General features: G+C 38.5%; 1 protein-coding gene across 1 annotated transcript; it reads left to right on the top strand.

Moving 5' to 3' along the window:
* The first annotated feature begins 1686 nt into the window (after positions 1-1686).
* On the top strand, positions 1687-17274 carry mamdc2b (MAM domain containing 2b). Its single transcript, XM_036595707.1, has 14 exons — positions 1687-1907; positions 2188-2292; positions 5328-5584; positions 5682-5766; positions 7981-8094; positions 8346-8629; positions 10769-10862; positions 10944-11090; positions 13350-13615; positions 14308-14404; positions 14507-14659; positions 16299-16558; positions 16670-16754; positions 16866-17274. Exons 1-14 carry the CDS (start codon positions 1838-1840, stop codon positions 16922-16924), a joined length of 2076 nt encoding a protein of 691 aa, XP_036451600.1. The 5' UTR covers positions 1687-1837; the 3' UTR covers positions 16925-17274.
* Positions 17275-17902: the final 628 nt, after the last annotated feature.

The following is a 17902-nucleotide window of genomic DNA, read 5'->3' as shown; positions in this document are numbered from 1 at the left end:
CTGCCCATTGGCATGCTGAAGTTATAGGGAGTGTTTCATTCAGGACATGACATCATATAACCCTTTACATTTATAAAGGCTAATTTCAACAAGCATCAATTGTCATTTCGCCTCAGTAAGTGTTATGACAGTAAGGTCACGTAAATATAAATGGCTGGTGGAAATGAAATTTGGTACATAAATCCAAACAAATGTCACGTTGACCTCAAGACAAAAAAAGGTAAGAGACAAATATATATATAAATATATATATAGCATGGTATAAGACAAATGTAGGATGTAGGCGCTTTAAACATGTTCCGCACTCTCACTTTGCGATTTAGTGCTGTCTCTGCAATTGGTGACTTCTGTTGGATGAGAAGACTGAAGTTATTATACACGTCAGAATGCTAGTCTGCTAGTCGGTGGCGTTAAAGTGAAGTTAAAGGTCACACTGACTACTTTGTTTAGCTTTCAAGTTTTATTTCGCAAATATGTTGTGAGTTAGTGGAAATGGAAAATCACTGAGTTTGTTTTAGGCCCAGCTCCTTCAGTTCTGACTGAAATGACTTTCCTCTGAAAAAAGGAAATACTTCTGCTCTACATGTTCCAAATGTGAGAACCCTGCACTCCAAATTAACCTGCACTGCTGCACTTTTCTCATATCCAAACTACTACTACTCTTTTTGAATCATCAGGAAAGTGAGAGGACAGTAAACAGTCAGTATTAGGATAATTAATTTTCCATGGAGATCTCAAGTCCCTTTCTCTCCTCCCACTTACTCTCTCACTCTCTCTCTCTCTGTCTCTCTCTCTCTTTTTCTTCCCCTCTCTCTCTCTCTCTCTCTCTCTCTCTCTCTCTCTGTCTGTCTCTGTCTGTCTCTCTCTCACTCTCTGTTTGTATCTTCCACCCACTTTAAGTTTCTCTCTCTCCCTCTCTCTCCCTTTCTTTCTCTCTCTGTCTCTCCCTGTCTCTCTGTCATCTCCCTTGGGCTCAAAGGCAAGACACAAATTTAGGCCTGCATGAATAAACACTTTTATTCACTTCTTTTTACTATTATTATTATTATTATTATTATTGTTATTATTATTATTATTATTATTATTATTATTAGCTTGGTTTGTCACTTCACCCCTTCATCTCCCCCTCTCTCTCTTTTTCTGTCTTTCTCTCTCTTTGTCTTCTCTCTTGAGCTCAAAGGCAAGACACAAATAAAGACCTACATGAATAAACCAAAATTATTGTTGTTGTTGTTGTTGTTGTTGTTTTTAATTGATTTATTAAATTTTAATTTGGATGAAACTTTAAAGACGTGTTAACTTATTTCACTTAGAAAGTCAACAAAACATGCCATTTAACCAGGATCGCTCAGACTGTGTGTGAATCAGTTGCGCTTCTTTTGTGTCTTTTCTGTTGCAGGTGCAGAGCAGTGTCCCCTGTCTGTGAGGTCACCATGTCTGAAGATAAATAAAAACAATTGGTCATAAAACAGCTGGTCATAAAAAAAGAAATAATAAGCTGTCCATCCCCTGAAGCTGAAGGAGAAAAGCCGGGTCTGAATCTGGCACACATTATTAGTCCCCCTCCCTCCATCATTCACTCCCTCCTTCTCTTCCTCTCTCTCTCTCTCTCTCTCTCTCTCTCTCTCTCTCTCTCTCTCTTTCTCTTTCTCTCTCGCTCTCTCTCTCTCTCTCTCTCCCTCATATCCAAAAGCTCCCATCTGAGACTCTGCAAAAGAGAAAGAGAGAGAGAGAGAGAGAGAGAGAGAGGAGGTTCTATCAGAGCACATATGGGCCGGTTTTGAAGTCCAGTGGGCACAGTGTGTGTCAGAGATGCGTCTCGTCTGAGGAGAAGTGAATGGAACGTTCTGTTCATCTGCATTTTACTCCAGAAAAGATGATGAATTACCTCCTCCTCAGTCTGCTCGGTGAGTGCTAGACCTAAAAATGTGCTTGAGTTTGAATAAATGTGCATTGAAAAAAAAACAACCATGGGAATTGAATCCACTTTAGGTGCGTACATCATTTCCATATGATTAAACATGCGTTAATATAATAATTGCCAAAAGTAAGTTATATTCTGCAATGATTGCTGTGTTTTCAGTGTATATGTTTGTGCATTGCGGCACAAGAGAAAGTTAAAGCCAGAGTGGAAAAATGTGCCTGCTCTGTTGTGTTAGTGAGGTTATTTATTCTTTCCTTTTGCAGCGGCCGTCCAAGCAGACGTTCTGCCAGGCTCCTGCAGCTTTGAAGGCAGCACCTGCGATTACACCGCTGACCCAGCCGGACTCAGCTGGACATTCAGCTCCACCGGTAACCTCTCAGCCACTTAAACTGCAGGCTTAGTATTCAGTTGTCTTGTTACGTAGTAACTAAGTCTTCATTAAAGGGGAATTCCACCAAATTTTCAAAAGTTCTGCATGATTAAAAAATCATTCACAGTGGTTTGATGAAATGGTTAACTGTGGAGAAACATACCAACATACTAAAAGTCTACAGTGCAAATATAGCCATTTAATTTACCATCCAAACCACTAGTGAACCCAACCTATACATGTCATTTTATATGAGCTTTTGTACTCACTGAGCATTTTATTAGGAACACCACCTTGTTTCTACACTTATTGTCCATTTTATCAGCTATACTTACCATATAGGAGCACTTTGTAGTTCTATAATTTTTGACTGTAGTTTATCTGTTTCTCTGCACACTTTGTTACCATGTTCTTCAATAGTCAGGACCACCACAGAGCAGGTATTATTTAGGTGGTGGTTCATTCTCAGCATTGCAGTGACACTGATGTGGTGGTGGTGTGTTAGTGTGCGTTGTGCTGGTACAAGTGGATCAGACACAGCAGAGCTGCAAGACTGTTTAGACAGCATAGTGTCACTGCTGGACTGAGACTAGTCCACCAATCAAAAATATCCAGCCAACAGTGTCCTGTGTGCAGCGTCCTGTAACCACAGATGAAGGCACTAGAGGATGACCAAAACAAACTGTGCAGCAACAGATGAGCTACTGTCTTTGACTTTACATCTACAAGGTGGTCAACAACGTAGGAGTGTCTCATATAGTGGGCAATGAGTGGACACAGTGTTTAAAAACTCCAGCAGCAAACCACACGGATTTGTTAAAGGGGAATTTCACTGATGGTTCAGAATTTATGCATAAATTCAATTAGTGAGATGTAACAATGTAACCAGACCACCTGTAATTGGAACTACAGGGTCCCAATGTCTACATTTGTTCCTAGGTAATGTTGATGGTAAAATATTGGTAAATATTGGAAGTTTCTTTTGGAGACTGTTTAATCTTACAAACACCCTGCATGAACCTCTCCACCATGAATGAGTTTAAAAAAAGTACATTTTAGGCCTAAACTATATCTCATATCACATTATAAATCTAATGTGTAAGTTTTGTAGCCATGCAAGAGGAAGGGACATGAAGAGCTTAAAGAAAATATGACAAACTGGACAAAATTCAGGCTTCAAGATGGCTGCTATCCCTGTTTTTAGCTATTCAATGTACTTTTGTCCATTTGTATAGATAACAGTATATTATATGGTGTTATACACCACATGAGCAAGCTCCTGAGCACATAAGCAATGAGATTACTTCATAACTTGACCAGGTTTGAGGCAAATGTGTCATGATTTAGGCATGCAGTTTGTGTAATGCTAGCTTTCTTTAGGCTTTAGGCTTCCATTACTTGTTAGCTACATTAGCTTTATAGCTCCAGTGCAAAACTTTTGGACAACAAGCATGTCTTAGCTACATTTAGGGTAAGGAGAAACTTGTGTAAATTAGATATTTGACCAAATCATTAATTTAGGTGGTTTAGAAATAGTAATACTAAATCTTAATGGACTATTAAAAGAGCTTGAGGCCTGATTTATCAAATATAGTCTTCACAATATAGTCTTCATATTATGGAAGCCCTGTTTTTTTTTTACATGAATGTGTGACAGTGACAAGATTTCAGGATGAATTATTACAAGTAGATTGTGGTTTTGGTTTGTTTTGGTCAGAAAAGACAGAGGAATTGTCTGTAATGACTATCATCTGCAGGATGTGTTTTCAGCCATCTGGAGCGTGCGAAAAGCACATTATTGCATTCAAGATTGATTTCCAAGCTAATTCTTACCCAAATGTGGCATCTAGCATGTTTATCTGTTGTTGGCTAGATCTGTTGTTTTTTAGGGTTGATTAAATACAGAGAGAAGGGGGTGGGGCCAATGAAGCTGTAGCATGATTTAGATCGTAGTGGATCAGAAAGTGAGAGTAATTTTAGTTCTGGCCTAGCCATTCAGCATTCCAGGGTTTAGATCCAGTTGTGTCTGGGTGCAGTGTCTCACTACAGATATTAGGTCACATATATCTTCTTCTCCTGTCATCATAACATTTTTGGACAGCATTAAAGTGAAATAAAAAGTAAATTTATACAGTCCCCCTCCACTTTACCCAAGTGTAGTTGATCAGCTTAGATATGTTTGGTGTCTGATTTTTCCCTTTACATCTTTTGTACTGGAGCTACGAGGCTAATGAAAGCTTATGAGCATATATTAGCACTTACCAATCTGCATGCCTCTTCTGCATGCATGCCATTTTCACAGTTGCCCTAAACCACATTGCACCACATTAAAGGGCTATTCCACAGAATTTTCAAGCTTTCTGCATAATTCAATGGTTGAGATGTAAACAAAATCAACCAGAGTGGTTTGGTGTGACATGGTGCATTGCAAAGATACTTACAGTCTTGGATTTCTTTACAGTGGTGGTGATGGGAACCAGGGGTTGTGATGTCCACAGTACGAATATAGCTGTATTTTATATGATAGCTGATAGTTTATATGGTAATTATATAAACTTCTTTATGTAATGATGATGGTAAAATAGTGCTAAATCTGAGAAAATAAGTTTTCTTTGGAAACTACACCCTGAATATACCTCTCCACCATGAACAAATAACAAAAAATACAAGTTTTAGGCCAAAAGCTTCTCTCAAACAAACAATGTCTCAACCAACAGGTAGCTTATTTATAACCATTTCATGTAATAATTTCTGTGAAGTAGCCGTTATAGGCACCTAACTCTTGGACTCTGAAAGGCGTCTGGTTCCTATCACCACCACTATGAACGATTGTAACTCGGTACGTTTCGTCTAGAGCGGTGCATTTTACTGCAAACCACTCTGAATGAATTTATTTACATGTTAAACATTTAGTTATGCAGAAGTTTTGAAAATTCTCTGGAATCCCCCTTCAAGTAATATAACATAGCCTTGCTTATATTATATCTAATATGTGTAATATATGTATATAAATATGTTTCTTGCTCTCCTGAGGGCACTTCATCATGGTGGACGAGAGCCCCCAGGATGAGCAAAAGAAAGAGAAAGCAGTGCTGGTGGGTCCAGAAGTGGCGCAGCAGGACTGGAGCTGCCTCCGACTGGTCTATCAGCTGACAGGCAGTGCTTCATTGCAGCTTCTGAGACGATCAGAGGGAGAGAGCTTTGACCACATGCTGTGGTCAGCTCACAGTCCCTCTGAAAGCTGGCTCATCGCAAGCATAGACCTCCAGAACTCCACTGAACCATACAAGGTGAGAGATGCTAGTGAAGTGGGACTGTGTCTACTAACTGCTGAAATTGTGTTTAGAAGCTGTTACATAGATTGAAATGTCCATCTTTACTTTGTAGATTGTCCTTGAGGGCAGACCTGGATCTGCTGAAGGCAGCAGCGTGTCCATTTTTGAGGTCGATATTTCAGATAAATACTGCATAGGTTAGTGGCTGACATAAAATTCATACAAAATTCAAATTCATGTAAAATAGTAGCGTATGCCATATTTTCTTACCTCATTTCATCATATTTTTCATCATTAAGTACAGTACTGTGAAAGTCAAAGATCAATTTCCAGTCAAAATGGCCATTAACAACAAGATATTCATTGATATTCAGTGTCAAGAAAAACATACTTAGCAGAAAATTACACAGATGTCTTAACAACTAAATACAATATCATTCTTTACAGTACGTAGTGTGTCCACTCTTTTCCTTTATTACAACTTCCATTCTTTTTGGGAGACCTGCTTTCAGTTTTTCAAAGAAATCTGCAGCGATGTTTTTCCACACCTCCAAAGTTCAGTCTTAGAAGTTGGTTGCATTTTCTGCTTCTCGTGATTTGAGTAATCCCAAACACATTCAGTGATGTTGAGGTCAGGACTCTGGGGTGATCAGTTCATTGTTCTTAGAACATCAGCAGCTTCTTTGTTTGATGTGCAAATCTTCTTCCCTGTCTGTTTCCTTTTCTCAGTAAGAGCTTCTTGACAACTACACATCCTTTCAGACTCATAGTGTTGAGTTGTCTTCTCACTGTGGAAGGATAGACAGAAACACCTCTGGATGTTTTCAGATCTGAAGTAAGAGTGGAGCTTGATTTTCTCCTCTCTCTCAAATATGAAAGCTTTAAGTGCTGTTTATCTGATGGGGACAGTTTTGGTGTCTGCCAGGTCTTGCAGGTGGTTGTTAGGAATCCAATTTTCTCTCTATCTTTAAATAATATTTTGAATTCCAGAAATGTCCTGAAAAATGTACTTAATGGCTGTTTTGCCTGGATATTAAGTAAATAAAGGGCGGTCTCTTTTTGGTGAAGACAATGGTAATACAGAGAAATGTGAACATTTAAAAATCCATTCAAATGCAAAATTGGTTCTTTGCACATCATCTCTAAAGAACCTTTTAAAAAATGGCTTTGTATAGCACCTAAAGGGTTGCTATCGTTATAAGTCGCCTAACGTTTTTGGTACAATGTAAAAACACAGCTCATGCAAAATGTTAAGAAATGATGGCCCTTTTAAACACTGCACAAAGGTTAGAAAATACATTACATTTCTTTTGAAGTCAACCAGCATCCATTGGACCATGTACTAAGAGAGTGAGGGTTTGGTGAAACTTCACCACACTCTCCCCTGGACTAGCTCTGTTTTCTAATGGAGACCATGGCAAACCCACATTCCAGGCGTTTTAGTGGTTGTGGGGTGGGCTGTTGTTGTTGTTTAAGTGCCTCTGGTGGTGCAGCTTCAAAAGCTTGATAAATGAAAAGATTTTTTTCAAACATCTAAAGTAACTATATAACTTTGCTATACTATGGTTCAAACATGCAAAAGTACTGTGCAAGAGTCAAAGACTGCCTTTAATTTGCTTAATTAGCACTCAAAATTGCTATTAGGTAAAAGTTATATTCAATATAATCAACTTGTATAAGAAAAGGGGAAGTCAAACAAAAATAAGTGATAAAACTAGAGCTTAGACTGCTAACAATCATGCAGGAACGGGTAAACCACCAAAACTGTGCCCTTAATCTGTGAGAGCGGAGAAAATCAAGCTCCACTATCACTTCAGATCTGAAAAAATCCATAGGTGTCTGTCTATCCTTCCACTGTGAGAAGACAGCTCAGCACTATGAGTCTGAAAGGATGTGTAGCTGTCAAGAAGCTCTTACTCAGAAAAGGAAATAGACAAAAAAGAAGAAGATTTGCAAATCAAACAAAGAAGCTGCTGTCCAGACCTCAAGATCACTGAATGTGTTAGTGTCACATTCAGGACAACTCAGTGCTATGGAATCCATGCTAAAGTTAAAGAGTGGATGCACTAAATACACACACACACACACACACACACACACATATATATATATATATATACACGTGTGTGCGTGTGTGTTTAAATTATTAACAAACTTTTTCTGGTGCTCAATTCATTATCAACAACATTAAGGCTATGGTTAGGTTTAGGATTTGGGATAGATTTAATAGGATCATTCACACACAACTTCACGTTCGGTTGCATTTGATAGATATTTATTTGAATGTTAGTTAAAGATAGACTGAGCGTCTACAACACATCTATGGTGGATTATCCAAATAAAGTGTTACCTACATTTTCTTCTTTTTCACAATGCTGAAAAATGAATGTACTGTTTTTGGTTTTTCCAAGAATGTGATTTTGAGGAGTCTCATCTGTGTGGCTACACTAATCAGTGGAATGGCAATGTGAACTGGTATGTGGGAAGAGGAGTTCCAAATGAGCCTACTTACAGTGACGGGCCAGGTGTGTTCGAGCATACTATTAAACCTTCTAAAATGACCATTATCAGCGAATAAACTTCTTTTCTGTAGGCCACTTCACAACACAGTGTACCTTCTTCTACCTACACAGTAAATGAGCTCAACTAACTATAGAGTATGTTTCAGTAGCAACTCTGTGAGTGAGCTCTCTTGTGCTAAATGTATTCATGCAGAGCAACAAGAAAACTAGTACTAGCAATGCCAGTGCTAAACATAATCCTATAATGTTCCCAGGCCATTACATGTATGTGGATTCGGTCCATGCAAAGACTCTCCAGGACGTGGCCAAGCTGGTGACTCCTATGACGACGGTACCCATGTCGGGCTGTTTGAGCTTTCAGTACCAGCAGGACCGTGTGGAGGGTCATCTGTTCTCGGTGTACAGCAGGGACCGGGCCGGACAGTACCAGGAGCTGTGGAAAGCAGATCTGCCCGAGAGCAACCACGTGGACTGGGGGGCAGAGACTCAGGTGTGGATTCCTGTACAAGTGGCCCTAAGGGCCCCCTATCCCATGGAGGTAAGATAAAGCTGCCCTATGTACGTTTTGTAAAAACTGAAATTAGCGTTACTGAGCCAGTCGAAAAAGACAGACACAGTGTCCTTGTACGGCTAGTTATCCTGTATGGAGGTCTCTAAATCTCAAAACGTATGTAGTGCTGTAGTGATGTAGGGCCCATATTATGGATAACTGAATTTTCCTTACTTTTTTTAAAATAGAAGAGTCTGAAGTGGCCTGTAGATTGTAAAAATTTCATAATGTACAATTCACTCCCCGCTCTATACAGTCCACTCATGGAAACAAGGCTGATTTGATTTCACTGCTCTTGTGATGTCACAAAAACCAACACATTTCCATAAAGCTGCCTGTTCAGGCCTATTGCAAGTCAGCCCTACTCCTGCATTCTGAAGGTATAAGGAGTGTTTCAGCTCTGACTGCTTTTTGAATGAGCCACAATACAAGGCAGCCAATCAGAACAGAGGTTATTTACATACAGTTGTATGCAAAAGTTTGAAAATAAGAAAACAATCCTCTACAGAGAACACACTTTTGCACATTTCAATGCAAAATTACTGGGTATTTTCTGAAAAACTGTGGCCTGTGTGAAAGTTACATTTAATATTTTAAATATTAAATATTTTTTGACAACACAAATGTAATAAGTAGACCTCAAAGATAAAAAAAAAACAAGAAAATGTAGGATATGGGCCCTTTAAAGGAGTTTCAGACAAATATGTCTTTTTTTTAGCTAGATGTGAGTAGAAGCTGGTGGGGACCATGCAGTGGGTTATCATTTAAGCATGGAAGATAATGTAAATTTAAACAATTATCATCTGCAGAATTATCACAGTGAATAATATAATTGTGATCTAAATTCAGTTACAAAGAACAACATGACAATTGTGATATAATTACCAACTGGGCGAGCTTCTAATATTATTTAATCGTTTTAACGTACCAGTTTGGCAATATTTCGTTTTCCAACCTACTAAACATGGAGAACCACAGTGGTACAGGCCATCTGTGCAGAAAATTTATTACTAGCAAGTGTGGTAATACTACTACTTTGCAAGCACATCTCAGGATACCATTATCCAGCTCCGTATGTTAAACTGGGTGTGCTCCACCCCTGGTCAAATAACATGCTTTGTTGATTTTCCAAGTGAAAATACGTTAACACATCCTCTACAGAGAACACAATTAAATATTTTGGTGCATTACTCCTGTTTGTTTCCTGAGTTTAATATATTGGATAAAAATAAAACAAAGTCTAAAATGTGCCGTAACTTCTGCACAGTCCACATTTATGTTATATATGTATTTTTCAGCTCAGCAAATAAACAGCAGACAGTTGCACAGTAAAATGTGCAGAAGTGTGTTCTCTGTAGATGATAGTGTTAACTTATTTTCACTTAGAAAATCAACACAAATAATTTGAGAGTTAGTGCTCATATGCTTTTTGCAGATGACTGTATGAGTGTAGTTAATTGGTTGATGATTGTATGCTTGTATAGTCTATAATGAAGTGCAATATTTTTCTATTGTATACATTTTTGATTGTACAAAGGGAAATTTATTTTTTTTTTGCATAATATCTGCACTTATTTAACTTATTCTACAATTCAGTAACATCAGTTATAGGTCCAAAGATTTTCTCATCTGCTCAGTGCTAACATACCCCTTTTAGCTCTCACTCATTAAGACTCATTGTGGTTTTTGGGGTGAAGCTTTCACTCTAAATAAAATCTTTATACTTACTAAGAAAATTATGAGGTTCTGGTGTAATTTATGAAAGGAATGACCAGGAGGGGGTGGGTGAAAGGAACAACAACAGGACAAGAATGAGGCAGAAACAAAAGAAAAGCAATAAAGCAAAAAATGATAAAATAAAAATGGAGTTAATAAAAAAGGACATCATCTGAAAGCAATCCTGAGCCGAGAGAAAACAGACTGGGCAGAATGTGCATTTAAAATAGGCATTTCTCTGTCTGCAATAGTGCAGGATTCAAACACATGATGTCCATCTGTGAGGATATCTGCAAGCTGTGATTTTCTTATGGCTTGTATGTTTTTATGCAGAGTGTGTGTGTGTGTGTGTGTGTGTGTGTGTGTGTGTGTGTGTGTATGTGTGTGTGTGTGTGTGTGAACTGTTTCTAGGTGGTGTTTGAAGCGTCGTTCAACAGCCTGAAAGGGGGCCGCGTACTTCTGGACAATATTTCCTTTTCTCCTGAGTTCTGCAGTGCAGGAACAGGTGCTTTAATTCTGGAAGCCAAAGTCAAATCAGAGCACTGAGGTTCTAAAACTCTTTTTAAAAGCCTTTTTTGTTTTGCAGAACCCACATTCGATCCAAAGGTGGCAAACTGTGACTTTGAGCTGGGTGTCTGTCAGTACACTCAGAACACAGAAGATGGAGAGATGTGGAAGAGAGTGTCAGTTAAGCCCAACATCTACAGAATAGGAGACCATACCACAGGAACAGGTGGAATGATGTCTCTCTGTGAATGTGGATTTGATGCTGATCATAAATGCATTTACTTTCTTAATGTAGATTGTACACTCACCGAGCACTTTATTAGGAACACCCCCTTGTATCTACACTCAATGTCCATTTTATCAGCTCCACTTACCATATAGGAGCACTTTGTAGTTCTACAGTTGCAGACTGTATTCCATCTGTTTCTATGTGTACTTTGTCAGCCCCCTTCCACTCTTTTTTTTAATGGTCAGGACCACCAGAGAGCAGATATTATTTGTGTGGTGGATCATTCTCAGCACTGTAGTGACACTGACATGGTGGTGGAGTGTTAGTGTGTGTTACACTGGTACGAGTAAATCAGACACCTCAGTGTCACTGCTGGACTCAGAACAGTCCACCAACTCAAAAATATCCATGCCAAGAGCGTCCTGTGGGCAGCGTCCTGTGACCACTGATGAAGGACTAGAGGATGACCAACACAAACTTTGCAGCAACAGATGAGCTATTGTCTCTGACTTTACATCCACAAGGTGGACTGACAAGGTAGGAGTGTCTAATAGAGTGGACAATGAGTGGACACAGTGTTTAAAAACTCCAGCAGCACTGCTGTGTCTGATCCACTCGTACCAGCGTAACACACACTAACACGCCACTGACGTCAGTGTCACTGCAGTGCTGAGAATGATCCACCACCCAAATAACACCTGCACTGTGGTGGTCCTGTGGGGATCCTGATCATTGAAGAACAGGGTGAAAAATACACAGAGAAAAAGATGGACTACAGTCTGTAATTGTAGAACTACAAAGTGCTCCTATATGGTAAGTGGGGCTGATAAAATTGACAATAAGTGTAGATACAAGGAGGTGTTCTTCATAAAGAACTTCATAAAGAGCGAGTGTAGGTATACTGCATAACTTGCCTAACAAACATGTAGAGGTATTTTGCAAAGACCATAGTCATAGTTGGTTTAGAATGAAAAGTGGGACTGTTGAAAGCCCAGTTGGAGCTAAATTAGTTTTACCTAGTGGGTACTGTACTTTAAATGATGACCAACAAGATGTGTGATTTTAATCCAGTATGAGTTTGCATTGCATGTAGTTTTTACAGTCTGTTTGTAATAATTGTGGAATGATTTTAATCCAGTATGAATCTGCAATATGTGTACTTTTTACAGTCTGATATTACTAACTGAGTAGTGATTTTAATCCAGTATGAATCTGTATGTGTGTAGTTTTTACAGTCTGACAGTAGTAATTGTGGAGTGATTTTAATCCAGTATGAATCTGCAGTGGGTGTGGTTTTTACAGTCTGACAGTAATAATTGTGGCGTGGTTTTAATCCGGTATGAATCTGCAGCCGGTGTAGTTTTTACAGTCTGACAATGATAATAGTGATTTTAGTCCACTATGAATCTGCAGTGTGTGCAGTTTTCACAGTCTGACAGTAATCATTGTAATGCAATTGTAATCCAGTATGAATCTCTAGAGGCTGTGGTTTTTACAGCCTGACAGTAATAACTGAGCGGATTTAAATCCAGTATGAATCTGCAGTGTGTTTAGTGTTTACGGTAAAAACTACAGAGTGATTTTAATCCAGTATGAATCTGCAGGGCATGTAGTTGGTACACTCTGCTGTAATAACTGTGACTTTAATCCAATATGCATCTGCAGTGTGAGTAGTTTTTACATTTTGACTGTAATAATTGTGGAGTGGTTTTTAATCTAGTATGAATCTATAATATGTAGCTTGTACAGTCTGAGTATAGTGAAGTATAGGAGTAGGACCTATAGGACTAATGGACTAACAAAAATGGACTAAAAAGATCTGCTAAATGACACGAGCCATGATGTTATTGTGACTGAATGTGGCACATCTGGGCTCTCTGTGGGAATTTGAAGAATTACATAGGTACTTTATCTTGTACCAATGGACGAGTCAAATTCCACACAAGCGATATTGTAGAACCTCTTCAGCTAAAACGAATCTGGCTCGAATAGTGGTTAAGTAAAGGGACATGTGTTATGTGGTGCTGTACGTTGTTGGCTTCAGTCTGCCTTCTATCACTGACGAAAACAATATATAAAAAGAGCCTAAGTTGTCTGCTGAGATAAACATTAAAGACAAGAAATAAATCGTTCTGAACTACGCACAATAACTTGAAATAGAGTCCAGGACCAGCATAAATGGAATTGCTTAATGCTCAGGAGAAAAGGAATATAAAAGTCGGGATTGGCTAATACTAGTTTTCTCTGTCCAAACAGGGTCATTCTTGTTGGCGAACTCACGCTTCACATTGCAGTCTGGCTATGTCCACCGGCTTTATGGGCCGCCGCTGCCAGGAAACCAGAAGTACTGCCTGAGGTTCTTCTACTCTCTCAGGGGTTTCAGCAAAACTGCTCAGGCATTGGCTGTGTATCTGTATGACACAGCTAGTGCTAAACAGGACAAAATCTGGACCCAGACTGGCCAAACCAGGGATATTTGGATACAAGCTGAACTCACTATCCAGAGTCAAAAAGCTATCCAGGTAAAGGTTCAAGACTATAAATAATTTAAAGTATTTGTACACTTTTTAATTTGATTCTTGCCATATTTGTGAATGTTCAGATTGCTTATGTTGATGAAGACTAGTCAAAAGCAGGGAGAATGCTGTTTAAGACTCTAAAATTCTAAGTCTAAAATTCAGTGAAAATGACTCATTCTGTTTTATACTGTATCTGAAAGAACCAATATGATGCCCTCTAGATATTCAAGTCATAGAACAACAATGAGTCATTTCCCCATTACTTTCCTTTATGATCTAATACCAAACATATCAAAGAGCAGCCTGAACTGAGCTCAGACGGCTCAGAATGCCCTTGATTAGAAACAGACTGGTTGACGGTCGTATTTCTGTTATCACTTACTTCTCTTTTGTGTCTGGCTCGACCCTGTAACATCTGTCATATGACAGGGCGTCATGTGTTTCTCTGTGTTTTCATAGGTTTTAGAACATAGGAACTGGAAAGGAATGACCTGAAAAAATTATGCGCTGCATACCATGAGAATATTTCACTATTATGCAAACATTGCATCTCATTAAACTACAATCAAAGCATTTATCAGTGTAACATGTAATCAGTGAAAGCTTGACACCAACTGATAAATTGTAGGCTGTTCTATAACTTTTCTTGTGACATGTTCATTTAACAATGTGACGTCATCTCTCTTTCATGAAAGCTGGTGTTCATCAGTACATGCAAAAGCTTTTGGACTTGTGGCTCTGTTGGTCTTGATGACATTAGTATCAGTCTAGGGGATTGTGAGCTGCCATTAGGTAAAGTAACCATTAAAAATAAAAGTTTTGATTAGTCATCAGTCATACAACACACAAATACATGTAGCATTACAGCTATTTCCCTGATCTTGTACATTACAGGACCTCTACCTGTTCCTTCTCACTGTAACTTTGAGACTGGGCTGTGTGGGTACACTCAGGACAAACAGGGAGATGAAGCAGACTGGGTTTTGGTCAGAGGGCCGACCCCAACATCTTACACAGGACCTAAAGGGGATCACACAACTGGAGCTGGTGCGTTGCCTTTCCTTCCCTTATTCTATCCCATTGACTTGTAACGTACATACATGTACATAATACAGATGAGTAATTAATTAATACCTGAGGGAATGGAGAAACATAATGAGTGCAGGCGTATTACAGTTATCATCCTATCATACTGTGTGGAATGTTGAGCAGGTCCAGTTGTCCTCAATTTTGGATCAAGATGGTAAGAGGAAAAGATATAAGTGACTTTAAAAAAGGACCAAATGGAAATTCAGTCACAGAGATTGCTCAACTGTTTAGAGTTTCAATAGGAGCAGTGACTGAATTATTTATTTATTTAAATAAATATATATATACATACATACATAAGAACCAGATGTCTTAAGAGTTTAAAGCCTCTAAAAGCTATACAAAGGCAAGAATATGTGACGCTATTTTATGGTAGTTTTGACATAAGATTTTGGCCTAAACCTAAAATGTACATTTAAAAATCCACTCATTATAAGGCAAAACAGTCCCCCGAAAAAGATTTAGCAAAATTTAGATTTACCACTAATGTACTATTATCAGCATTACATGAAAGAACTCATAAGACATATGTAGGTTCACTGATAATTTTGGATATTAAATAAAATGTGATGTACTTCCTATCACCACCAAATAAGAGAAATCTGAAACGGTATGTTTCTTTGAAATGAACAATTTTGCATTTAACCACTTCGATTGACTTTGTTTACATCTCAGTTACTGAACTATGCAGAAAGTTTGAAAATTCTGTGGGATTCCCCTTTAAAGCCATAGTTTGTTAGCTAATGTAGCTGATAGAATCTAAACCCCAATGAACCAGGGAACTAGGTCTGTTGTCTGGACAAATGAAGTTTATTCGTTGTGCGCACAGGTTCCAGACAGCCAGCCAGCCCGTAAGACAATGGACTGTCACAGTTTTATAGCTGGACTGATGCCAAGAATAGACCCAGCTTATACATGACAAGTGACAGGTGTGACAGACATGACCATATAACGAGAAAGACAACAATAGGCAGCCTAAAATACAACTTTAGCACCTTTACACACAACACAGCACATTTCACAACAATACATTCCTTCATAGCTAACAAGTGATGGAATATTCTACCCTACCAATTAGCATTGTACAAACATGTCTACATCATCACACACTTGAATAAAAATGGACAAAAGCCCACTGCATAGTTAAAAACTGTAGAAGCAATCTTGAAGTCTGAAGTTTGTTTGTAGCTTTGTCCATTTTATAGGTAACAGTGTGTTGAACAGTGGCAGAAACCACATAAGCAAGTCTATTTGAGATCTTTTAACAACTCAACATGGTGTGAGGCAAATTTTTGATGATCCATGGTTGCCTTTTTCACAATGCACAATGTTGGGTTATAAGCTTTCATTATCTGTATGAAAACATTAACCTTAGAAATAATAAAGAGGCAAACGTCAGACACTCAGCATGTCTTGGCTGATCAACTACATGTGGTGTAAAAGAAAACTATCAATTTTTTTTTTTGTTTTAAATGTGTACTGTTTTAGAGGCCCATTCTGATGAATCTAATCATTTGTTTTAATGTTTGCTTAAGCTACTGTTTATATTCCAGAGTACTTGTCTGAGTTACAGCCCAGTCTCTTTTTCTTATCTAAGGTCACTATTTGCACATTGAGGCTTCCCTGATGCTGGCGGGTCATAGAGCCCGCCTCAGCTCCAGTCTTCTCCGTGGTTCTAGAGGACCCCAGTGCCTGCTGTTCTTTTACCACATGTACGGCTCTGGCACAGGCCAGCTTAGCGTTCTGCTACACTCAGACCTGGAGGAAAAAGACAGGTTGCTTTGGGTCCGCAATGGAGAACAGGGCATCTCCTGGTTCAGAGCATCAGTGAGTTACCAGTATGACCATCAACACCAAGTAAGTAAACTCTAACACCCACAATGCATCAGTGTTTGTTCCTGTCTTTAACAGGACATTTTAACCTAATTTTGGTCAAAACTGTCATTCATATTTTCTGTCCTGATTTAGATTGTTTTTGAAGCCACACGTGGGCCTTCAGTAAGAAGTGATATCGCAATTGATGATATCATATTTCAAAAGGGACCCTGCAAAGGTAATTCTTGTGCATTAGCACTGATTTTATGCCATTTGCGTTGTAACCGAAATTATTCACAAATATATCAAGGCATCATCAGTGAATTCTTTCTTTTTTTCACTCCCACAGATGCTGACCAGCAAATTTCACATTTCAGCTTGTTCGGAGATCAAAATATCATTGAATGAAAGACTAAATGACACAACAGAGTCCAGCAGTGCAGCTGATAAACGTAACCTATGTAAGAAACACTTGAAAAAGGGGGAACCAGTGCTTTATAGTAAATAATATATGTGGATATCAGTCATAGCTGCTTCTTTTTTATACATAATGTAACTAAAATAAGTTCTGCTATTAGGAGTATCAGATTCGATACCAGATTGCTTGTTCTGCATGACAGTATCATAACAATGTCATCAGTTTACTTGTTTAATCAAACTAATTTTGCAGTCTTGATTCCTGGTTTATGCTTAGCATCACACAACAAGGAGTAGGTGTGGTGATTTTAGAGAATGTTTAATAAAGACAAACTTATTTACACGTGTATTCCTGTTATTTTTACTAACTTTATTGCTGCATAAATGAATGATCATTATTTTTTAAAAAGTAAAGAAGTAATAAAATGATGGAATGAAGAGTAAGTTTAAAATTATGGGATGAAAATATGATGTGGTACTGTAGGTGAACATTATTAGTCTGTAGTGCCATCTAGCGGAAGAATGATGTCATAGTTTAGGTCTGCTCCTGCGTGCCACTGCAGAATCGGCAAATTTAAAGGAACAGTTCACCGTTTCAGATTAGTAATATGGCGTTTTGTTCCATTTTCATTGTGGTGCTTTTTTGTGACTTGCTTCTAAAGTAAGATATGAACTTTTAAACGACTTTCTATAAACTTCCATAGGACAGAAAAACTGCATCCATTCTCAGGTTCGTGATGGTCCTGCGCAACCACATAAAAATAGCTAAAATATATACACCACGCTCTTGGATTATGGCATGATTTATGAATGAGTGTTTTGACGTTTTCGCCCAAATTTGTTCGAATAAAATCTTTATTTAATGCGTTTAATGACTCGTACTGTGGTCGCACCGGCACCACTTACCTGTATTCATCCGCCTGTAAAACGCATCACTTTTCATAACCTTCAGACAGGAGGAGCCTCTCG

The sequence above is a fragment of the Colossoma macropomum genome, unplaced genomic scaffold (genome assembly GCF_904425465.1).
Source record: "Colossoma macropomum unplaced genomic scaffold, Colossoma_macropomum, whole genome shotgun sequence".
NCBI lineage: Eukaryota > Metazoa > Chordata > Actinopteri > Characiformes > Serrasalmidae > Colossoma > Colossoma macropomum.
Note: the sequence above shows the minus strand (reverse complement) of the source record. Positions and strands in the feature narration are given on the sequence as shown.